Source organism: Heloderma suspectum, chromosome 2 (assembly GCF_057233095.1).
Source record: "Heloderma suspectum isolate Gila_16-S chromosome 2, 16-S_ref, whole genome shotgun sequence".
Classification (NCBI taxonomy): domain Eukaryota; kingdom Metazoa; phylum Chordata; class Lepidosauria; order Squamata; family Helodermatidae; genus Heloderma; species Heloderma suspectum.
Genome location: NC_139459.1, coordinates 297,466,447 through 297,491,214, shown reverse-complemented (window position 1 = coordinate 297,491,214; position 24,768 = coordinate 297,466,447). Strand labels below are relative to the sequence as shown.

The following is a 24,768-nucleotide window of genomic DNA, read 5'->3' as shown; positions in this document are numbered from 1 at the left end:
ATTACATTTCTAAATCAGTGTGGCGTGGTGGTGAGTGTGTTGGAGTGGGAGCTGGGAGATCCGGGTTCTAGTCCCCACTCGGGCACGGAAGCTCACTGGGTGACTTTGGGCCAGTCACAGGCTCTCAGCCCAACCTGCCTCACAGGGTTGTTGTTGTGAGGCTAAAATGGAGAGGAGGATAATGTAAGCCGCCTTGGGTTCCTTGCGAGAGGAAAAAAGGCGGGATATAAATGCAATACATAAATAAAATAAACCGCCCCATAGCCGAAGCGCTCTGGGTGGTTTACAAAGATTAAAAACCATTAAAAATAAGTATACAAAGTTTAAAAACTATTTATATAAAAGCACACCAACAGACGTGGCCATCTAAAGGGGCCCCCGACAGCTCCACTAAGTCCAGGGTCTAAAATGACCTCGCTGCACCACCGCAGCGAGGCAAACCATCCAACTTCTTCGTTCTTTCCCACGGGCAGCTCACGCCTCCGTCACGGGGAGCCCAAAAATAAAAAAGAAAGGCCTCTCTCTGAAGCCGAAAGGCCCCCTTTCTCCCTGGCGATGAGTCGCGCTGCCCCATCCTTTCCTACCTCTATGGCCGCGAGGCCGGCGGAGCCTCCCGAAGGGCCGGGAAGGCGGAGCGGCCAGGGCCGGGGCGCGCCCCGCCTCGGAAGTTAGTGACGCAGCAGCCCCGCCCAGGCGCGCGGCGCCTATGGAGTGTCCCCAGCTCCGACTTCCTCGCTGCAGGGGCGGAGCAAGGACGAGCTGCGCAGGGCCGGATCCGGGGTTGCGGGGCGCAGGCTGCGGGAGGTGGCGCCGCCGCCGCGATGGTGTACATCTCGAACGGTGAGCGGCGGGGAGCCCGCGGTGGCGAGGGGTCCTCTGCTGCGGAGGGCAGGAGAAGGCGGCCGCCGGGGAGAGGATCTGCGCGACTCCCCCGAGCTCCGCGCCGTCTCCTCTCTTGCATCTCGGGGAGGGCGGAGCGGGGGCGGAGAGGTCTAGCGAGGGTCTACCGTGCTTTCGTACCCTGATCAGTCCGGAAGAGCGGCGGCCGCTGCGGCCACCCTGATGTGTCATCGCGGCTACGAAATAGGACGAGTGTCCCCGCTGCGACCGTAAACCTGCCCTTAAAGGATGGGGGGGGGGGGGGACTCTGTTGATGGCATGCCTGGATTTAAGGTGGTCATTCCTAAAGGGTCTGGGGGAGTCACGTCGTATGGAGTGAAAACCATCCGCTTTGCGTGGGGACGGGACGATAATTCGCCCGGAATTAAATCATTGTACGTGTACAGCTCTGCAGCCGTTTGCTTGAGTGACGCGAAGAACGCCTTTTTCCTGACATGCGTCACTTGCAAAGCCCTTTTAATATGGGAAAGAAAGAGCCATTTATAATTGACAGCGTCAGACGAGCTAATGCAGACCTTCTATCAAATTCTGACACGTGATCAATGCAGTTGTCACAACGTTTGCATTTGTGTGTGTGTTTGTGGCTTTGTTTACTTTCCGCAACATTTGCCTGCTTCCCAGTTTGGCCTTTCACACCACCGGCTGTTTCTGGTGTAATGGAGTCTTCATATGCCTTGACACCGGAAAGATTTGAGTGAACTAACTCTTGCCTCTTCTGCACCATACTACCTGAAGGGCTGTAATCCTGGGGATGCTAATCTGGGCGTCAACCCCTTTTAACTTTGAGGAAACATTAGTAGGATGAAGCAGGGCAAATGGCATTTCAGCACACTCAATTACTGCATTAATCTACTTGTCTAATATATGTCAGTTCTCTGGCCTGACATATATTAGATCATGTTACTCAATATGAGTCCACTTGACCTCCTTACATTTTAAATAATAGGGTGCTTAGTTCAAGTGGTTGTTGATTCACCCGCTCAGTACTACCACTAGAGAGGAGCTATGTTTTGATTACTTTGTGCAGGAGGAGGAATCTATTTTTGTCACTCACTAATGTACTTAAAATCATACTTCCTTTATTACTAGTTTTTTTGCCGGTGTAATCCTTTAGGACTAGAAGGGCCGAGAAGTATTAGGTGGATTATGCTGGTGGCTTTATGCATCTTGTCTGTAGTTAACACTTCTGATTGATTCTTTTGAAGTAGCTGTACCAGCTTGCAGCAGCAAAAAATGCAATGGCGCAGAGACTAGGGCTACAATCCTCTGCATGCTTCACTTGAGAATAAGCTCGGTTGAACTCAGTGTAACTTCTGACAAAACATGCATAGGACCAAGATATAAGTGAACTACTAAGAGGGAGGAGTTTCCATAATGGTGTAGTGGAGCCAGGGCTCTTAATTGGAGCACTTTTGGATTAGCAAGGATGCTGATGTCTTCTGCCCCGCCAACTTTCCTGTTCCCCCCGAGTTTAGCTGCAATCCTGGGGGGGAGGGGGGTGAATTTTCTTCCCAACAGTATATAATTGTGAAGGAGCGTCTCTTTCCATATATATCTGCCCAGACCCTAAGATCATCCTCAGAGGCCCTTTTTGGGGTACCCCTGTCAAATAAGGTGAAGTGGGTGGCTGCTAAGGAGAGGGCCTTTTCAGTGGTGGCACCCCAAATGTGGAATGACCTCCTCTGAAAGGCTTGCCTGGCACCTGTATTGTGGTCTTTTTGGCACCAGGTGAAGACCTTTTTATTTTCTCAGGCTTTTTTGCCCTTTTGTTTTAAAATTTGTGTTAGTGTGTCTTTAGACCTCTGCATTGCCGGTGGCTTTTATCTTAGTACTTTGGTTTTATTCTGTTTTAAGCTTATGGTTTTATATTATATTTTACTATGTTATTGTATTTTATATTTGTAAGCTTTGTCTTGTAAACCACCCAGAGAGCTTTGGCTAACGGGGCGGTATAGAAATGTAACAAATAATAAATAATTGTAGGCTATCCCTATTGTAATGCAAAATATTAGACTATTTGGTGGCCTGGTCTTGAATGGGCAATTAAGGCCCCATAGATTTGTAACAGATCTGCCCTTGGTAGAGATGAAAGCTGCTAGAACTGGTTTGCTGATATGGATCAACATAGCTGCCTGCATGTCTGGACTCTCCTTGGGGACATGGCGATGGGGACTGTCAGGATAAGTGCCTGCACTTTGAAATTTACCTCTGCAGCACTGGGTTTGCAAGTATCGGTTGCACTGAATTGGCAGTTCCTGTTGCCCAATATCTATACTGGGGCAATAGAAATTACTGTATGTCTGACTACTATTACTCCAAATGGATGGTTGGGCTCAACACAGGAAGCCTAGCAACTACGGTGAAACCCAGCAGGGTTAGGTGAGGGGAAAATTGTTTTAACTCGTTATACATTCATATGTATTGAAATATTAACTTGAAGTGAGTTTTCTAGACTTGAATGAGCTTGAATTGGAACTTTTGGTAAATCTCCAGCTTAGAACTACCTGAGTGAATATTTTAATGTCAGGGAAATGCTCTTTCCAAGAAATGATGTCAAGGATATGAGTGGAGTACACCTCCTGGCCAAGATCCCCAAAACCACACAGCTCGTTTCATGCACCCGAGAGGGCTTTGGCCTAGAACTTTTCAAACAGCAGCTTCCCATACTCCGTGGCAAACCACTTTTCACATTGGGTCTGTCAAAAGCAGGTGGTGTTATACGACTTGGGGGTTCTTCCCCCAAGGAGGAAAATCAAAATTGGATATGGCCATGCTCTTGACGGAGCCTAAAGCAGCTCTTTAGATCCTGACGTCTTGTTTTAAATACTATTTATACCTAAATGTTTTTATTTTGATGTGTCACTTTCTGGAAGTATGGTTTAGTTTTGCTCTTTTGCATATTAAAAGAAAAAGGTGCTGATTGTGATTTAACTTGTAAAGTATCTATTTTGGAAAATACTACTTTCTCATTCTCATATTGTACACTTATCACTGATCTGAGAAGATATTCATGATCATTCCTGTGTCTTACAGGACAAGTGGTGGATGGCCGGAATCGGGCTCCATGGAGTGTATCATCTATAACTGACTTCTTTTGGGGAGTAGCAGACTTTGTCGTTATGTTGTAAGTACAGTATTGCCTTAATTAAAATCTTGCAGTGTACAGCTTGCCCTCAGGGACATCTGAGGCCTGTCCAGCCGTACATACAAATATATATAAAAGGATGCAACAGCCAATTAAAAGGTAAAGGTGTCCCCAGCCAGTCGTGTCCGACTCTAGGGTGCGGTGCTCATCCCCGTTTCTAAGCCGAAGAGCCAGCGCTGTCCGAAGACGCTTCCGTGGTCATGTGGCCGGCATGACTGAACACCGAGGTGCATGGAACGCTGTTACCTTTCCCGCCGAGGCGGCACCTATTTATCTACTTGCAATTTCTTGCTTTCGAACTGCTAGGTTGGCAGAAGCTGGGACTGAATACGGGAGCTCACTCCGTCACGCAGCACTCGGGTCTCGAACTGCTGACCTGCCGACCTTCCGGTCTGCAGTTCAGCGTCTTAACCACTAAGCCACCACATTGGCAAATCTTTTACGGGGTATATAATAGACCTAGCCGTTAAATCTCCCATTATGAAAACCCGTGTATATTTCATGAAATATTCTTTGGTCTTCTCTGCTGACAGTCATGAGCTGACAATACTCCAGAAAGGAAAATAAATTGTCCATAACTTACTGATTTTCAGTAACATTTGTTATAAAAATTGTGAATCGTCTTCGAGACGTTTTGGTTATTCCTTTTTCATCCTGCAAATGAATGAAGAGCATATATCTGAGTAGCCAGGCATTCCAGCCTTCTGGGTTCATACTGAAAGTATTTTAAAGTCTCACAAAGAATTACATATTAATTAAAATTAGGCTTGTTTCAAATTTGAATGGATTTCGTCAAGTTGCAGTTAAATTTTCAGTTCATAAAAAAGTTGGACCTTTAAAAAAAATTAAAAACCTTAATTCTGAAATAAAGGTAGAAAACGTTTTGTAGAAATACTATTTTACTGCTCATTTAAGAGTATATCGGGGTGGGAAACATGGTGACCACGGAAACACTGATACCCATCAAGACTGAGTGTGGCCGCAATCGGCATGCTTTTCCCTACCTATATTAAGGTCAGTGGAGCAAGATTGCTCCATTCACTTCAACAGAAGTTGGGAAAATGGTCCCTGCTAAAAAATACCTTGGGGGGCTCTGCCCACCCCCCACCCACGACCCTTTGAGGGGGGAAATGGCTTATGCGGCAGGGGGGAGTGAAGAAAAGAGAGAATCATGAGGAGTGGGGGTGCTCCAAACATTTTAACCTCCATGGCATTTTTTGGTGGTATCTGGGACACTTTTTTCAAAATCAAACATGCCCCCAAAAGTTGTGTACCCCTGGAGTACACTGTTGCTGTGTTTGAGCCTGAGTTAATGAGTTGGCACAAGTTCATGAACTTTGTGCAAATTTCTAAATGCTGAACCATCTGATTGGGGGTGGAGGGTGGCGGCATTTATTTAATAGAAACCTTGTCATCTTTTATTTTAGTTTCCAGACCATTATTCACCCTGACTTGAGAAGAAGAGACTATACATCTTCCTCCTCTCCGAGGTATGTTGATGGAAGAGCATGAAAATGCTTGAAAATGCTTTTTTGATTTTAATTTGGATGGTACACATTGTGAGAAATCCTGTTCAGCCTTCCCAAATCGTACCTTCCAGATATTTTGGACTTCAACTCCCATGAGTTCCAGCCAGAATGGACAGTGGTCAGGAATGCTGGGAATTTTAGTCCAAAACATCTGGAAGGCATTGGGTTGAGAGAGTCTGTTTTAGTTAAAAGTCAGACTGTCGTGTGTTTTGCTGGAACATGCACATATTTATAAACAACTTGTGATACTTTAGATAGAATGGAAGATATTTAGGTCTGGATTACGTGCAATCCCAACATGTCAGTTTTATACATGGTTTGGAGCAGGAGCAAGGCTTGGGTTCTCATGTACAAGCTTTATTGTGAGTTAAGGCTCATGCATGGAAAATGCCCTCACCACACTCTGTTCTCCTCTGACTGCCCGTTTCACAGTGAACAGAGTGGGATCTACCTGCATAGGCCTTGTCTCATGCTGCAAGTACTGCTTACTCCAGTGTGCCGGATGCAAAAACTGCATGCAGAGACCACATATGAACCTAACCCTAATTTCAAAGGTTCAATGAATGCTTTTATTTCAGATCTAGCTGGCCACAATTCTCCTACCCTTCTTAAGATGCATCACGTTGTAAAGTGACTATTTTGGCCTACGGATGTATTTTTATTGTATTGAAAAGGACTTTTGTAAATGTTTTGTAGCCAGACAGTGCAATCCTAGCTATGTCTACTCGAACGTACATCCCATTGAGTTTGGTGGGCCTTACTCCAAAGAAACTGGGGTTGCAGCCCAAGACTGTATTTTCTAAAGTCTTAAAGAAAGACTGTTTCACGGATCATAGAAGTCCAGAATGCATTTGAGAACAGGTATTGCGTGGGAATCAATGGGAAACTAGAATTCTTCTCCTTGAACAGTGTATCTGAGGATATTACTACTAGGCATTTCCTGTTTGCATTTTGCTTATAGAAAGGAAGAATTTTTAAACACTTTGGTCTCAAACAAATTATTTTAATCTGTCATTCTATTATTCACTAAGCAAGTTGAACAAGAAAGTTATAAAGAATATACTGTGGTTTCTATCAGATTATGACTTACATTTATGGAAATAGAGTTATTGTGTGAGTTTTTATTAGACTTTTCCTTTGTTTCTTTTAGATATTCAGGATATCCTCGCCATACAATCGGTCGAATCAACCATTTTGAAGGTCCGAGTCCCCCTCCAATGGCTGGAGGTGGATGAGGAAGGTAACCTATCATCTCTTGTTCCTTATATGTGCCGTCAACAAATCGTATTTAGTTTAGCTCAGGTATGATAAATGGTTCTTCATTTTGCAAACTCAAAGTGAGAGGAAGAATCATAATATTTGGTTTCAATAAAAATAAATAATTTTACAGAGTGTTAAATAGTTACAGGTCAGATGGGGGAGCCTTTTACTTCGTTTTCCTTATTCAAAAATGGAGTGTGGACACTACATAAAATATGCCTAGAAATTAGAGGAAAGATCTGTGAATGAACAAACAAGTGTTCCCAATTTTGATTAGTTGGCTTAATCTAGTTCAGATCTGTAGTGTCTTAAAGTTTCAAGTATTTACTGGATTTCAGTAAAATAAGTTGAGAGATAAAGAGCCACATAATGGATCAAGAGGATATAACCAGTCACTTATTAGTAATGTACAAGTGAGAGCTGCAGCAAAATGTTGCAGTGTTGAGTGCTTCTGATCAGGGTTCCAGCCAGCCATGTCCTTTCCCAAGATATTACATTCCATTCCTCCCTCTTTTTTGGTGGCCAACATTACATTTTCTGTTTTGAAAAAATACTGAAGCGCATTGCCCAGACAATAACAAGCTCTCACTTCTATGTTTTCTGTTCTGAAACACATTAAACACTGATCACCTTGGACTTTTGTTGGAGAGCATCGCTTCTAGGCTGACCTTAAAATCCTTCAGTGCCATACAAACAGTGCAATCCCATCAGTTGCTGAACGAGAGTCTACAGAAACTTCTTTGCAGCTAGCTAGCTAGCTACTTCACGAAGCATCTCTAGAATTGGAATTCATCATTAGAATTCTTCCATATATAGAAATTCAGTGTATTTCATTATATCAGGGGTGGGAAATCTCAGGAGGTCTGGGGCCATTTTCACCTCCTGGACCCGCACCCATGGGCTGTATACGCCCACGCGGGTGCCAAAAATGGGGGGGGGGGTGTAAAAACAAAATGGTGTCCAGAGCTGCTATGGAGTGCCAAAAGGGTCGGAATTAGTTTGCAAACAAGCTAATTTGACTCTTTTGGTGCTCTGTAGCAGCTCTGGATGCTATTTTGTTTGGGGGAAAAAACACCAAGCATTTTAAAAAGATATTTTTTGGATCCCCCAAATTTCAGTGAGGGGGGCTGTGGGGGCTGCATCTTGCCCACCTCTGCATTATGTTGTAGCAACATGGATAATGTTATGTTGTATACTTTGTTGGTGTGTATATTAAACGTTAACTTTAAAGAAATACCTGCAGTGATATTCTTCTGTAAGTGTACCTTATTCAGTGGCTAAGATCCTGACAGTTACTTAAGTTTATGTAAGCCCCATGGGATTTTTGATTATTTTTCTCTGACAGTTGATTCCCCAATGCCGTATCACAAACTACTTTTGAAACTCCTATTTCAAAAGTAGTAGTGTTAGATGGGATACAGGGTGTGTACTGTTGCCCGAAGAAAAACATGTCAAAAGATCTCAGCAGCACCCAGAACTAGTTTCTTTTTTGTTTCTTGGATCATAGCCAACATATACAGTCATAACAAAGCCAAAATACCTAACCAGTCTCATTTTCCCCCTTAGGTAAATGCCTCCTTTAAGAGGAAGGCATCAGGACATACATATTTACAAGACTGTAAGGACCTGCTGGAGGATGGACCAAATGGCTCCGAGGGTTGTAAATGTGTTGTCGAAATTATTTACTGCTCTGTGAATTAGCAGAACAATGATGTTGTGCTGGGAAATCTTTTCTAGGATCCAGTGTAACTGAAATGCAGTTCTATTAAATGAAGTGAACCTATTCACTGTCTGTTTTAAGCCTTTTTGTATAGCTTGTGAAAACTTTGTTGTAGCTGTAAAGTTATAAGAAATATATATGGCTTTGCAAAATACTGGCTTTGATTTGTTTGTTTAAAGAAAACTATTTTAAAGGTTCACACATGTACATAAAAGCCATTTTAAAAGGATAACCTCAGAATTCATGTATCACCGTATACAATTAATTGCATTTCCTGTCAAACTCCTTCTTTCTTGTGACAATGACTTTTGGGGTTGTGCAGCTCCTAAAGTAGTCATGATTTGACCCACTCCTAGCATCACACTGGTTTAAGCTGCTTTGAGATTAATAAGAGTGACGTTATTGCAAGATCAGAATCTTAAAAATTCTTATTTTTCTTCAGTAATGTAGTCATTTCCAGAGGGATAGCTGTGTTGTAGTCTAACCAACAAAAGAGCTTTGTGGCACCTTAAAGATTAACATATTTATTATGGCATAAGCTTTCATGGACCAGAATTTACTTTGTCAGATGCACGAGATGTTAACCTGAGATGGAGGGTATATACATGGACGTAGAGGGGGAAATGAAATGTGAGAAACACAGACTGGTAATTATGTTAAAGCTCAAACATAATCATTACAGTGACCATTTGGAGAGTCATGTTGATGACACAAGCTTGGTAAGCTAATTCCTGCCTGTAATGGCATTAAAAAAAACAAAAACCTTTCTCATTTCAAGCCACAGGTAATAGAACAGAATCTCCTAATAAAATGTAATTCAGCAGTTTCATACTGGAGTCTTCTTTTGAAATTCCTTTTAAGGGCAGTGTGCCCTGGGAGGTTGAAATCTTCTGTTGGTTTCTGAATATTGCCCTTTCTATTGGATTTCTGTCCATTTATTCTTTTGCATAGAAACTGACCTATTCTGTGTAGAAGGTAGGATGCTGCTGGCAGATAATGGCACATATGCCACACTGGAAGGCCTTCTGTTAGTAAGCTGGATAGAATGCACCTACCTTTAGTTGTGTGATAATAAGGGGTAACAGCTGCTGTTCCTGCACCAGTCCCCTTGTTTATCCTCCCTCCCTACGTGTGGAATAAAAGTTACACGTGCTTCAACAAGGGCAAGGAGGGTCAAGGAAGAAGTTAGTGCAAGAATTAGTAGTGTATTTTCAGAGTTGTTTTTTTAAAGCTGTCTGAAACCCCTCACCTCGTCCTCGGGCCTAGAACTGCATTTTTTTGTGCAGAGAAGGGTAGTACTGGCTCATGGTCCTCTTTTGTTCTTATCGTTAAGGAAAGTGTGATTTGCTCCTCACTACCCCGCCCCCCTTCAGTACTATAATGAGGCTGTTGTGTCAGAAGTACCCAAGTGCCTTTGGGAGGATGCGTTTCCTAGCAGAAAGGGCCATAGCTCAGTAGCAAAGCATATGCTTCGGATGCAAAAAGTCCCAGGTTGAATCCCCAGCAGCTCCAGATAGGGCTGGGCGTGGCTTCTGTTTGAAAGGCTGGATTGCTGCTGGTAGTCCGCATAGACAGTACTGAAGTAGAGGGACATTTGGTCCAAGGCATCTTACTATCCTGTGAGCCAAGTGCTACACCAGGGGTGGGCAACGTGTGGCCCTCCAAATGTTTTGGCCTACAACTCCCATCAGCCCTAGCCAGCACAGCTAAGGGTGAGGGATCATGGGAGTTGTAGGCCAAAACATCTGGAGGGCTGCAGTTTGCTCACCCCTGCCCCCTTGACTGCCTTTGTTATTTCTGTGTGTGTGTGTGTGTGTGTGTGTGTAATAGCATGGCAGGCTCGAAGGAAGTTGTTACAACAGAGCTTAACAAAACACTAAAATCGACGCTGCTGCTGATGACGGTGGCTTGCTGCCGCCCCTTCGTCTGCAAAGGCTGCCCTGCCTCTGGCTCGCTCGCCCGCCCGGCCCGCGAGGAAGGGAAGCGAAGGGGGCGAGCGAGGGCCGAGCAAGGGGGCGGGCGCCCGCTCTGGTCACAGCCCCTTCAGGGAGGAGCCGCCGCCGCTCTTCGGGAGCCTCTCGCTCTGGGCCCAGGCGAGCTCAGCCGGATCCCAGGAGGATGACTCAAGCCGAGAAGGGGGAGGCGGCGGCGGCGGCGGCGGCGGAGAACGGGAAGGACAAAGAGCGCGACAAGGAGAAGGAGCAGCGCGGCGCGAAGAGGCCCATTGTCCCGGCCGCCGTGCCCGAGTCCCTGCAGGAGGTGAGGAGCGCCCGGGACGCGCCTTCCGGGAGAGCGGCCCACGCCGGAGCCCCGCTCTCGCCCCGCTCTCTTCCCGCCCCCGAGGCGCCTGCAAGTCGTTCTGATAGCGACGGCGAAGCCCCTGCGGCAGGCGGGCGTTTCTCCGCGCCATCCATCCTGCCGCTGTAGTCGGCGGGCTGGGATCGCCGCAGGATGTAGCGTGGGCCCAGTTTATATGTTCCGTGGGATCGAGGGGCGAAGCTTCTCCTGGGCTGTGCCGCTCGCATTAGGCGTGCCGAGCTTGCACTGCGTACTCTGCCGTCTCGTCCGTGTAAGAAACGCGTTGCACATACAACACTGCGCATGCGAGGGCGGGGGAAGGTTCGTCTGGAGGGCATTTCTCGTGCGTGGGTGTGCGCTCAAACATGCCATCCCCCTGCGTGTAGCCTAAAGTGGTACGGTCCGAAGAAGCTTTTTGTCACCGGACTCCACGGAATGTATATCGCGTTATATAGCCTGGTGCTGTGCAGGGTTACTTACTTGGAAGTGAACACGGAGACCAGTGTGATTTTTATCCGTCTAAAGGGGAAACGACAGAGCAAAGTCTGGGTGCCAAACTCGCGTTTACAGGGAGAATGTGGCGTGGAGGACACTTACAAGGGTGGATCGATGGATTGGAGGAAGGAGTTCTTAATCCCTCCAATTCCTTCTCAGAATTAGCATGGGGGCGGGGGGGGGGAATAAAGGGCTGGGAATCGCATGTTTCTCACCTAATGCATGGTTCTGCCCTAACCCCCTTTGCATTTGCAGTCTTACAGTACAATTCCTTCTCAGAAGTAAGCCCCTACTCTGCTCAATGGGCCTTGCTCCCAGGTAAGCACACACAAGATTCAGGCTACTGTCCTCTGTAGCCTGAATCTTCGGAGTAAGTTCATTACAATCAGTGGGGCTCCAGGTACATGGTGTTAAAACACACCTTTGACAAAGTATGCTTAATGCTACCACTTACGTTTTGAAGAAAACGCAGATGATTGTGATGAGAGGGGATCAAACAGTAAATAGCCATCTCTCCTTTTCCTCTGCCCCTCCACCAGGGGCTGGAAAAGAACAGGAGGGAAAGGTTCCCCAGCCAGAAATCCCCCAAGTCCCACACATACATCCCTCCTCTGAGCTTTGCCATTTCTAGGGACAAGCAGGAAGTGTGTAAGCAAGAGAATATAGCTTCTGCTTGTACCTCCTCTCTTGCTGACCCTCTCTGGGCACCTTGGCAGGGATGTTTGGACTCCCTGTGCAAACGGGTGAGTGCAAGCAGCCAGCTTTGCCACCCTGCTCACCTGCTCTCTCTCTGGGCTGTGCCGCATTGGGGGTTGGTCATGGAAGGAGCAGTTACCGTGCCCCCACTCACATACACTTTCCCTCTGAGCAGAGCCAGATCTTTGTAGGCGCTAGGCACTCTCATAACTGTAGGCCCCCAAGGTAGATAGATAAATACTTACATTGTATAGGTCCCATAATCATAGATCTGTACACAGGGGCATGAATGTACCCCTTCATGGATCACTGCCTTGTTGTGGCGAAGGGGCTTGCGTAACTCAGTGAAGCCATAAGCTATGCCGTGCAGGGCCACCCAAGACGGACAGGTCATGGCAGAGAGTTCTGACAAAATGTGGTCCACTGGAGAAGGAAATGGCAACCCACTCCAGTATTCTTGCCAAGAAAACCCCATGGAATGTATCACAAGGCTAAAAGAGATGACGCCGGAAGATGAGCCCCTCAGGTCAGAAGGTGTCCAATATACTACTGGGGAAGAGCAGAGGGAATTTCCAAGTAGCGCCAGAAAGAGTGAAGTGGCTGGGCCAAAGCCGAAAGGACACTCAGCTGTGGATGTGTCTGGTGGTGAAAAGAAAATCCGATGCTGTAAAGAACAATATTGTTTAGGAACCTGGAATGTCAGATCAATGAATCAAGGTAAGCTGGAGGTGGTCAAACATGAGATGGCAAGATTGAACATCGACATCTTGGGAATCAGTGAACTAAAATGGACAGGCATGGGCGAATTTAATTCAGGTGACCATCATATCTTATATTGTGGGCAAGAATCCCTTAGAAGAAATGGAGTAGCACTCATAGTCAACAAAAGGGTGGGAAAAGCAGTACTGGGGTACCATCTTAAAAATGATAGAATGATCTCAGTACGAATCCAAGGCAAACCATTCAACATCACAGTAATTCAAGTCTATGCCCCAACCACTGATGCCGAAGAAGCTGCGGTTGTTCGGTTCTATGAAGACCTACAACACCTTCTAGAACAAACACCAAAAAAAGATGTCCTCTTCATTATAGGGGATTGGAATGCTAAAGTAGGAAGTCAAGAAATCACTGGGATAACAGGCAGGCATGGCCTTGGTGTACAAAATGAAGCAGGACAAAAGCTAATAGAGTTTGGCCAAGAGAACACGCTGATCATAGCAAACATTCTTTTCCAACAGCACAAGAGACGACTCTACACATGGACATCACCAGATGGTCAGTATCGAAATCAGATTGATTATGTCCTTTGCAGCCAAAGATGGAGAAGCTCTATACAGTCAGTAAAAACAAGACCTGGAGCTGACTGTGGCTCAGATCATGAGCTTCTTGTTGCAAAATTCCGGCTTAAATTGAAGAACGTAGGGAAAACCACTAAACCATTCAGGTATGACCTCAATCATATCCCTTATGAATATACAGTGGAGGTGAGGAATAGATTTCAGGGATTAGACCTGATAGACAGAGTGCCTGAGGAACTCTGGATGGAGGTCCGTAACATTGTTCAGGAGGCAGCAACTCAATCCATCCCAAAGAAAAAGAAATGCAAGAAAGCAAAGTGGCTGTCTGATGAGGCTTTACAAGTAGCTGAGGAAAGAAGGGAAGCGAAAAGCAAGGGAGAAAGGGGAAGATATATCCAACTGAATGCAGAGTTCCAGAGAATAGCAAGGAGAGACAAGAAGGCCTTCTTAAATGAACAATGCAAGGAAATCGAGGAAAACAACAGAATGGGAAAGACTAGAAATCTCTTCAAGAAAATTGGAGATCTCAAGGGAACGTTTTGTGCAAAGACGGACATGATAAAGGACAAAGAAGGCAGGGACCTAACAGATGCAGATGAGATTAAGAAGAGGTGGAAAGAATACACAGAAGAACTATACAGGAAAGATCTGAATGTCCCTGATAGCCATGACAGTGCGGTCACTGAACTTGAGCCGGACATCCTCGAGAGTGAAGTCAAGTGGGCCTTAGGAAGCATTAGTAACAACAAAGCTAGCGGAGATGACAGTATTCCAGCTGAGCTATTTAAAATCCTAAAAGATGATGCTGTTAAAGTGCTGCATTCAATATGCCAACAAATTTGGAACACTCAACAATGGCCGCAAGACTGGAAAAGGTCAGTTTACATTCCAATTCCAAAGAAGGGCAAGGCCAAAGAGTGTTCAAACTACCGCACAATTGCGCTCATTTCGCATGCCAGCAAGGTGATGCTCAAAATCCTACAAGCTAGGCTTCAGCAGTATGCGAACTGAGAACTACCGGAAGTACAAGCTGGGTTTCGAAGAGGCAGAGGAACTAGAGATCAAATCGCCAACATTCGCTGCATCATGGAGAAAGCAAGAGAATTCCAGAAAAACGTCTATTTCTGCTTCATTGACTACGCTAAAGCCTTTGATTGTGTGGATCACAACAAACTCTGGCAAATGCTTAAAGAGATGGGAGTACCAGACCACCTTACCTGTCTCCTGAGAAACCTGTATGAGGGTCAAGAAGCAACAGTAAGAACCAGACATGGAACAACCGAGTGGTTCAAAATTGGGAAAGGAGTACGACAAGGCTGCATATTGTCACCCTGCTTATTTAACTTATATGCAGAGTACATCATGAGAAACGCCGGGTTGGATGAATCACAGGTCGGAATTAAGATTGCTGGGAGAAAGATCAACAACCTGCGATATGCAGATGATACCACCCTAATGGCAGAAAGCGAAGAGGATCTCAAGAGCCTCTTGTTGAGGGTGAAAGAGGAGAGTGCAAAAGCTGGTTTGAAACTCAACATTAAAAAAACTAAGATCATGTCATCTGGCCCTATCACTTCCTGGCATATAGAAGGGGAAGAAATGGAAGCAGTGACAGATTTTACTTTCTTGGGCTCCAAGATCACTGCAGACGGTGACTGTAGCCATGAAATTAAAAGACGCTTGCTCCTGGGGAGGAAAGCTATGGCAAACCTAGACAGCATAGTAAGAAGCAGAGACATCACCTTGCTGACAAAGGTCCGTATAATCAAAGCTATGGTTTTCCCAGTAGTAATGTATGGCTGTGAGAGCTGGACTATAAGGAAGGCTGAGTGCCGAAGAATCGATGCTTTCGAACTGTGGTGCTGGAGAAGACTCTTACGAGTCCCCTGGACTGCAAGGAGGTCAAATCAGTCCATCCTAAAGGAAATCAACCCTGAGTGCTCATTGGAAGGACAGATACTGAAGCTGAAGCTCAAATATTTTGGCCACCTAATGCGAAGAGAAAACTCCCTGGAGAAGACCCTGATGCTGGGAAAGACTGAAGGCAAAAGGAGAAGGGGACGGCAGAGGATGAGATGGCTAGATAGCATCACCAATGCAATGAATATGAACTTGAGCACGCTCCGGGAGAGAGCGCAGGACAGGAAGGCCTGGCGTGCTATGGTCCATGGGGTCACGAAGAGTCGGACACGACTGAACGACTGAACAACAACAAAAACACGGGCAGGGTGTGTTTTACCATGAGCTAGTGGGGCACAGCCCTAGGAAGATTCTAGCCTCCGAAATATTCACAGGGAACCCCAAAACAATGGTCCAGACTCTCCAGATTCTTTCCCACATTCATATCTTTTCATTTAAACATTTTATGTTCTCCTGACCTGTGCTGTTGTCATCAATTACTCTTACATAACAGAGCTAATCAGAAACATTACTACGGTTGCCCAGAGAGGTCTTCTCCCTTGTCTCAAGGAGGGAGGAAAAATTGCCAGGTAGTTTTCCTTGTTTCCCGCTATCATTTTTCAAAAGGTTTCAAACACTAACCAATTAGGATAGGACATATGGCTTCACCCACGCTTAACAAAATTTGGCAAGGCTAAGCTCTGAACCTATCCTTGCCTATCCATTAGCTGATGAGAATGCTGCTGCAAAAGAACTCATACCATCCAACTACAAGGAGACTACACGACACGAATGACTGAAAATTAGTTTTTTATGAAGTTGGCATGGATAATACTCAGGTTTGAGTGCCTGTGACAAATTCTGCACACAGCCCTTCTATCCTATAATGAATAAACTTATCACTGAGATGGGCAGATGACACGCTCAATGAAAGGTTTAGCTTTCTTGTGGATGGGTCTGTGTCCAGTGATGAAGTGGCCTTTAGAGCAAGGGCATTAATAGACACCTGTCCATCAGATCTTGAACATACATTCACATATGCATTTCTGTTGTTATCATGTATGTATGTGTCAGGGTTGGATCGGAGCCCAGGGAGGCCCAAAGCAGTTCTGATTCTGAGGAAGAGATAGAAACCGCGGGAGAGGAACCCGCGCGCTTTTCAGAGGAGCAGCCAGGGGGAGAGCCCCTTCCGATACACATTCCTGAGAGTGATAGTGACCCTGGCAGGGAGAGGGAGACGCAACAGCAGTTTCTGGATGGTAGGCACCGGCGCAGCGTCAAGCAGGAGATGGCGGGCGCTGAGAGGAGGCGCTCAGCCCACTTGGCATGACAGCAACAGCGGCGCCCCGATGCCCCACAGGAAAAGGGTGGACTCTCTCCTCCTAGCCCATAAGTATGGAGGTTTCCCGCCTTCCCCTCCAAACGGAGATCAACTGATTCCTAAGGTTAGAACCCCTGAGTAGGCAGCTCTCTTAAGTCTCACTCTTAGGATCAAGCAATTAGCATCTGTAAGCCTCATTAGGTTGAATGGGAATAAAGCCTTGGAAAAGAGCCCTATTGTCTGCATGTTGATTCTGGCTATCTGAGGATTTCGGAAGGCGGCAGGGCGATCTCTTGACAGTATGCAGACAGGAAATCTGTGGCAGAAATTGTCATTGCACAAACGACAGACAAGTTGGTGACATGTTTTCCAAATGTCAACATTGCTTTTAGAATATATCTTGCCATTTGTGGAGCACACAATGAAGGGGAGGGCTCTTTGTCAAAGTTGAAACCTCTGGAACTGTTTTAGGTCAGTCATGGGACAGAAATTACTATCTTCACTTGCATTACTCTCAACTGAGAATGAAGTTTTTCAAAAAATTAACTTTGAAGATGTAATTGTGTTTTTGCTCACAGAAGGAGCTGCAAAGTTAATGTTTAATGTACATTTACTTAAGATATTATACCTGAATGTGTTAACTGATAAATCAAAACATAATTTGCTTTAATTGAACTGAATCTCTTTGTAGGCCCCAAACTTTTTTGTAGGCCCTTGGGAGTTTCACTGTGCCGATTGTGCCTAATGGATAATCCAGCCCTGCCTCTGAGTGGCATGGTGGTGGCGACTGAGCCCAGTTAGCCCACTCCTCCACACCACAGAGAGATGGTGGCTGAGTAGGCAAAGCTGGCCGCTGTTCCTTCAAAGAGCAGCCAGCTTTTGCTCAGTCCCTCTCCTCTACACTACCCAGTTAGAGAGTGTGCGTGAGCAGGCCACCACTGCCTTTTGCTCATTCTAGATGGCTCCGCTAATCAAGGCCTGCCTAAGACATTGTGTTGTCCAAGGCAAAGGACGAGATGGGATAACTTTCTCCATTCCAAGTACAGAAGCCATGTGAACTGGCAAATCTTACTTCAACAGTAGTAATGGGACAGTCTCTACCACAGCCGAGCTTATGGGGCAAAGGTTAGAGCACATGGCTCTGCCCTCCAGTACCTTGCCATTGCTCACCATGCCCCCAGCATCTACCACCAGAAGCAGCCATCTCACTCTGACTAATGGTAGGGCCAGCCCAGCCATGAAGCCCAGTCCTTCCCAATGCATTACCCAGAGAGATAGGATGTACAAGCAAGTAGAGCGTTGCAGAGAAAGAGGACAGGTGAGCCTACAAGGAGCTATCGTTGCTTCCTCTTGCTCACCCTATTCTCTCTGGGCGGCATGCTTGTGGGAGTGTGTGGGAAAACATGCAAGCAAGAGAAAACAGTGGCTCCTCTTACTTCCTCTCTCTCGCTCACATCTTTGGGCACTGAGGCACAGTGGATCAAGCCCATGATGCTGTGGAGAGAGAGTACAAGCAGCCTTCTCTGCCTGTTCACTCACCTTCTCTTTCTCATTGGTGGTACAGCATACTGGCTTGGTTATGGCAGGAGCAGCCATCTCATCCCCTCACTTGTTCACCTGTGCTCCCTCTCTGGGCAGCACAGTGGTGGGGAGTCTGCCCAATCCAGTGAGAGAAACCTCCTTGCTGTGCCTGCTTTTCCTTCAAAACAGAAGTGGCAGTGTTGAGCACCCTTTTTCAAATACTTGTGTAGCGCCATGTGTTGCTAAGTCCTTCAGCATCTGAGTAGGCATCCATAGAATCAGGCTGACATCCATCTACCTGCACCCAGCATGAAAGAATTTTATAAATATTGTGATCCTATCCTTGCTACTTCAGTTTTTCTTCCACCACAAACTCTTGTTTTCAAAATCAGTTCAGAACAGATTACTTACTTCTCTTACAGTGCTTTAGCCAGGCTTTAGCCTGTCAGACTTGCAGTTAGTGAAATAATATAACCAGAAGACAGTACTCATGGGCATGGATAAAGTGCCTTTTTCTCACCAGAACATAAGCCCAACCTGCCATATGCACCTGGGGATTGGGTGACCGGCCTTCCACTCAGAAAGGTTTTACCTCCAGATGGGTGGGTTCTGGATGCTGTCTGTTTGCAATAATACAAAACAAACAAAAAAACACAATACGCACACATAATAACTCAGCAGTCCTTAATCCTTTGGCCAATGGATGCTGCCAGAGAGGGCTTCCCCTCACTTGTGCAGTCTGAGGACAACTGGCAGTTGAAGACGAGTAGTTTCTGGCAGGTACGGTGAAGCAAGCTCCGTGCAGCTGCTGCTTCTCCAACCAGTGGATCGGCCAAGTTGGTCTCCCCCTTGCCAAGATGTTCTTCCTGAGAGGCAGAGGGTACAACCTCCAAGTGGCCCTTGGTCTTCTGGCTAATGGATATGGCCTTTGTTAAAAGAGAACAGACTGCTGTCGTGTTTGTTCCCTCTTGGCATCCAGGCCATGTGAACCAATGTTCTTGAAGAGTCGATATGGAGCAGTAATCTCTCAGCTGGCAGTAGAATATTGAACATGTCATTTTGAACAGACACTTTCTGAAGGTGCATTTGCATTAGTTAGGAAACCAAAGACAAACTCTTATCTGATACGTGCTAGAGCACATTTAGAATGCATACTCAGTATTTTTGATCTTGGTACGTTTGCACCTATGCTCAAACACAAGTCTTTTTGTTGTTGTTCAGTTGTGTCCGACTCTTCGTGACCCCATGGACCACAGCACACCAGGCCCTCCTGTCCTGCGCTCTCTCCCGGAGTGTGCTCAAGTTCATATTCATTGCATCGGTGATGCTATCTAGCCATCTCATCCTCTGCCGTCCCCTTCTCCTTTTGCCTTCAGTCTTTCCCAGCATCAGGGTCTTTTCCAGGGAGTTTTCTCTCCGCATTAGGTGGCCAAAATATTACTCCAGCTGTAATTTCAACTTTAAAGTACTTCACTGATGTACTGTTTGCACTACCAATTAGCTAGGCTGAGGAGGAGTAAACTTGAGTGGGTCGTGCAAACAATATAGAAGTATTTCCCTCCCGGGGCAAGTTACTGCTGTTCCAATGCGTAGATGCATTTAAAGACATTTAGTGCAAGACAGTTCAGTCTGCATAGATAGATCCTGTAATGTAGCACATAGGAGGAAAAGAGGTTTACCTTTTGTTTCCGATGGGTAGCGTAATACTGTCTTTTCGTATCAGTGTAAACTTTATGTTGTAAAGCCTGCTGATTCTGACTGTTCCTAGCCTGTGGGTTCACTAGTGCTATCTGAATGAAGTTCCAGATCCAGTCTGTAGGAGCATGCTGTTACAGGGTTGTAGCTTTTTTTGAGGGGAGAGTTAAGAGAATGTGATGCACTCTGATGCACTGATTGAGCGATCTGATGGCCAAAAACCAGATAGCACTGATGCGTAGCCCTCAGTTGTCCCCAGCAGTGGCCTCTGCCAGATGGGAATTGAGAAGTCAGTACAGGTGGCACAACCCCCATGGGAAAAGAACAAGTAAAACATGATCCCCACCCCACTTACTGTTTCTTACATTTTCTTTAGTGCTGAAGCACCATTTTAAATGTGCAAGAAGCACTTGCGAAAAAATGCCCTTTGTGGGAGAGGGAAGCACTGTTATTAAAATGCTAGAGTTTATGCTACTTTGTATTTGATTACTTTAATACATAATACTGTAAAAGGAAATAGGTTTTCAAAACAAGGTATGGGCTATTCTTTTAGAACTCTAAAGGGTATTTTGCTGTAATTACTGTTGTTGTTGTTGTTGTTTACTATTTTTAGCAAATACAGAGCAACTTCATTGTGGTGATCCATCCTGGTTCTACGACCTTAAGGACTGGAAGAGCTACAGACACACTGCCTGTTGGCATTCCTCATGTCATTGCAAGAAGACACAAGCAGCAAGGACAGCCCACATACAAAGACAGTTGGCTTCTAAGAGAAGGGCTCAATGTAAGTCTTACACATTTGAGTATTTGAATAAATTGAATCAATAGCTGCCTATTTAAAAGTGCATTATTTTTCATGCTTGTTCTGGTAGGCTAAATTTGCACGGTGGACCATACTTCTCCTAGAGTCTGCCTGGATTGCACAGTAGCACCTGGTCTCTATAGTAACATGCATTTGTCTTGCATCATCTGAACCAGCTACAAAGGGGAATTGACATAGGCAATGGCATTAACAATGCTATAAATTGCAGTAGATTGAAGAGGGATACATTATGTGCCTACCTCTGAGGACCATGTTGCACAAGACTATTTTTCTACATAGATGGTATTTCTGTGCTGGAAAACTGCATGTACAGTGTAATATTTTGGCCACATACTTATTTATTAGATTTATATACCACCCAACTGGCAAATGCCTTGGGCCAGTTTACAGTCATAAAACCAAGCAACAACAACAAAGAACCACATCATCATCATCATCATCATCACACTACTACTACTACAAAAATATGAAAGTAATATGATATTAAACATTAAAAACATTTAAAAGTATTTAAAACTCTGAGGAGCCAGTAGTAAAATTAATAATAAAAGCAACAGATTAAAGATTAAATGCCTGCTTAAAGAGGAAGGTCTTAACCTGGCGTCTAAATGTATATAGTGAAGTCACCAGGTGGATCTCCCTTGGAAGGCCATACCATAGAAGGGGGCCACTACAGAGAAGGCTCTTTCCCTCATAGCCATCTGTCACATCATTGTGGGTGGTGGCACCCAGAGGAGAGCCCTGAAGATGATCTTAGCAACTGGCCAGGAACTTATGGGACACATGTCTGCGTCTCTCTGTTTAGCCATGGAGGTAATCTGTTTCTTCCACATGTGCGCATTCGTTTTTCATGTATGATATAGCACAATAGCCATGCAGCAAATTGTGTTATGCGAATTGTGTTAAAATAAACCCTCACATAGAAAATTAGCATGGCGGGGAGAAGACCAAGTAATCTTCTATCATCTAGTATTTTGTGGGTAGGGATTTATTTGTTTTGTCTAGAGAAATATTCAACCTTAGGAGCACCTACCTGCAGTCTTACAGCCCAGACACAGATTTACCATCTCATTGATAACTAGTTCTTAATAATCTTAGTTCTAGGAGAGATAATCAAAGGTTATGAGAAAAAGCAGTCATAAGAGATGATCTTTTGTATCTTTATACTGGTAGTTTTTGCATCTTTATATAGTTTTTTTTGTTTTTGCAGAGTAAATGTATGTATTAGAATCTCTTTGTGTGTGCTCCTGGCTTCAGTAATATCAATTTAAAAGAGCTATTACTGCATTTCAAAGAAAGCTAATTTACTGTTTGTTTTTATTTAGAAACCTGAAAGTACTGAACAAAGACAAAATGGCCTTAAAATGGTTGACCAGGCCATATGGTCCAAAAAGATGTCAAATGGTGCCAGACGTATACCAGTGACACCTGATCAGGTATCTGATCTCATCTGTAAACTGTGATTAATAAAAATTGCTTTTTTGGTGTAAAAGCAGCAGAGAGTCTAGAGGCATCTTAAAGGCCAATAAATGGGCAAAGCAATCCTACGAGGAGGTGTGGAGAGTCCATGGTGGAAGAATCACCACTTCCTAAGCCCTGCCAGGCTTTCATCAGCCAGGGCAGAGGAGGTGAGGGGTGGGGTGTTCCCTCTTTTTATTCCCCCGCCCATTGGTTTCAATGGGAGGGAAAGTAAGTATGGCAGCTCCAGAGCTGGCATAGATTTTCACCCTTTCTGGGGCCATGTCAGAGGAATTAGGGGGCTTTGGATCTGGTGGAGCCAAATCCTCCCCAGAGGCTCCCCACTCACATCCCATTTTACCCCACCAGTGGTAGAGCACCAGTGGTGAACCAACAACACCAGTGGAGCTTTCTGCCATATGCATTGACTCCTCACTGGCCTCGTAAGGGAGCATAGGGTTGCTCTGTTCATCTTTTAAAATTAATATCAAGATGGGAGGGACCATAGCTCATTGGAAGAATTGCTTCAGCTTTTAAAGGCGCAATCCTATGAAAGTTTGAACAGAAAAAAGGTCTACAATTCCCAGCATGCTGGCTGGGGCCTGCTGGGAAATGTAAGCCTTTTATCTGTCTAAACCTGCATAGGATTGTGCCCTAAAAGTCTCAAGTGCAATCCGTGGTATCCTCAGTTAAAAGGATCAGGTCAGGAAATGATGGGAAAGACCTCTACCTAAGTCCCTGGTGAGCTACTTCCTATCAGAGCAGACAATACTTGGCTAGAGGGACAGATAGTCTGCTGTAAGGCAGCTTCCTATGTTTCCTTAAATACTGTGGCATAAGCTTTCAGGGGCCACTTGATTAGATGCATGGCGTTATCCTCAGTTGGTAGATATGTATTCACGCGCGCGCGCGCGCACACACACGCACACACACACACACACATACAGACAAAAGAAGTGTGTGGAATGTTGTTATAAAGCAGGCTTCCCCACCTTGGCATTTGTGTTGGACACCAACTTCATTCTCAGCCGTCATTCTCAGCCAATATGGCCAACACCTCTGGAGGGTGCCAGGGTGAGGAAGGCCGTTATAAAGTGAGGTCAGAAGGGCCGGCAATGCAAAAGAAAGGTGTGTCCCATTACTATGCAGTGCACAAATGAAAACAGGATCCATCAAAAGAGTAAAAGAAGAAATCAGAATGGATGTGACCCACTGTGTTGATTTATGGGATGTTGACTTATTAAGTCCCAGTTAATCCAGATTCATATATCTGCCAAAGTGAAACAAATCACAAATGGACCAGTTTTAACAGTTTATTGATTACGCAAGATGATATACGGAGACAGAAAAATAGACAAAGAAAGCTCACATCCCTTAGGTTGACAAAGCAGGCACCTTTGCCACAGCTGATCAGTATATCTGGGCCCTTAAGATGTACGAGACACTCCCCTCAGGACCAGCAAAAGTTCTCCAGGTTGGTAGCATGCATATTCCTCCTTGGAGCGAGACCAGATAAAAGCCAGCAAGCTGGATTTAATATGTCTCTCTAACCTTAATTCAGGAGCTGACAGGCTATCTCTGCTCCTCCAAGAGAGGCATGCTCTCTTTCCCATCAGAAGCGAAACCTATCTCATCTTCCGGGATTACATAATCTATCTGACCAAAACACCTTTAAGGTGGAAGCTGTGAATTACTAGCCTGTGTAAAAGGGCTTTTTAATAAACCATAAAGCCTTAGGACTGCGCCCTTAATGTCCGGTTTGTGTCCATTTATTCTCTTGTTCTTATTCTCTTGTACATTTATTCTCTTGTACACCAGTTTGGCCTAAGTAAATGACAGGAGGACATTGCTGGCACATGATGGGATATATAATATTGGAAGATGTGTAGGTGAATGAGCCCTTGATGGTATCCTTTTAATGGACTACTAGATTCTGTTAATTTTGATGCAACAGAGTAACACATATCTGGAATTCTTATTCTTTGGTATAGTAGTTCAGTTTAGGGATATATTCTTTAAAATTTGAGCATTTAGCAAGAAGCCTATCTTGGGACAGTATTTGAAGAAAAAAATGTGCATTCTTAAAACATTCTTTGAAGATTAGTGTAAAGGTGGCAATATGTTTCCCTATTTCATGTTTTGAATTTACATTCAGGCCCGGTCTTACAATAGACAGATGCGACCTGCTATTTTAGATCACAGCTCTGGGACGAAATGGACAAACACTGCCCATCACCCAGAATATGTCATTGGAGAAGAGGTAGGACCTCCTTTCTCATTTCACTAAGAGTACTCATCTCCTCCCATATCTCACTTTGACTTAACAATTGCACAACCATAGGTATTTTTAAAAGGTGTATTTGGATCATATGCAATGGTCGTGTATAAAGCAATCAGACCAATTAACTTGTCTAGAGTTAATTACCAGCCTGTATGTACATGCATTAGTTGCTTGTGGTACGTAGATGACATGAAGGTTAAAAAGAGAGGGGGGGCACATTCAGACATCATGCCAAGCCACCGTGGTTCGCATTTCTGAGTGAACTACGGTGGCTTAGCATGTCGTGTGTGGGGTCAAAATCCCAGCCACAATGGCTAGGAAACCACCCCAGCTAACCACCCCTCCACAGTGAGGTTAAGGGGGCCCGGAGTGGCTTACCATGTCATGTGATCTCCATTGTTAAAATTGGCCGCTCCATGTGAAAATAAA

The 24,768-nt window shown here is 45.0% G+C and overlaps 2 protein-coding genes across 5 annotated transcripts in view; both read left to right on the top strand.

The window, feature by feature from the left end:
- Nucleotides 1–734: 734 nt before the first annotated feature.
- On the top strand, nucleotides 735–9,384 carry SELENOK (selenoprotein K). Its single transcript, XM_084840031.1, has 5 exons — nucleotides 735–840; nucleotides 3,934–4,024; nucleotides 5,473–5,535; nucleotides 6,725–6,814; nucleotides 8,401–9,384. The coding sequence occupies exons 1-5, from the start codon at nucleotides 822–824 to the stop codon at nucleotides 8,402–8,404; spliced, it is 267 nt and encodes an 88-aa protein (XP_084696157.1). The 5' UTR covers nucleotides 735–821; the 3' UTR covers nucleotides 8,405–9,384.
- Nucleotides 9,385–10,616: 1,232 nt separating this feature from the next.
- ACTR8 (actin related protein 8) overlaps nucleotides 10,617–24,768 on the top strand; it is a 36,036-nt gene continuing 21,884 nt past the window's right edge. For 2 of the 4 annotated variants that reach the window (XM_084840018.1, XM_084840017.1), the window contains exons 1-5: nucleotides 10,617–10,813; nucleotides 11,603–11,665; nucleotides 20,391–20,561; nucleotides 21,926–22,036; nucleotides 24,214–24,318. In XM_084840018.1, coding sequence (XP_084696144.1) covers nucleotides 21,965–22,036; nucleotides 24,214–24,318 — 177 coding nt within the window. In that variant the 5' untranslated portion in view covers nucleotides 10,617–10,813; nucleotides 11,603–11,665; nucleotides 20,391–20,561; nucleotides 21,926–21,964. The remainder of the gene's footprint in view (nucleotides 10,814–11,602; nucleotides 11,666–20,390; nucleotides 20,562–21,925; nucleotides 22,037–24,213; nucleotides 24,319–24,768) is intronic. The other 2 variants (XM_084840016.1, XM_084840015.1) reach the window with 1 other exon arrangement.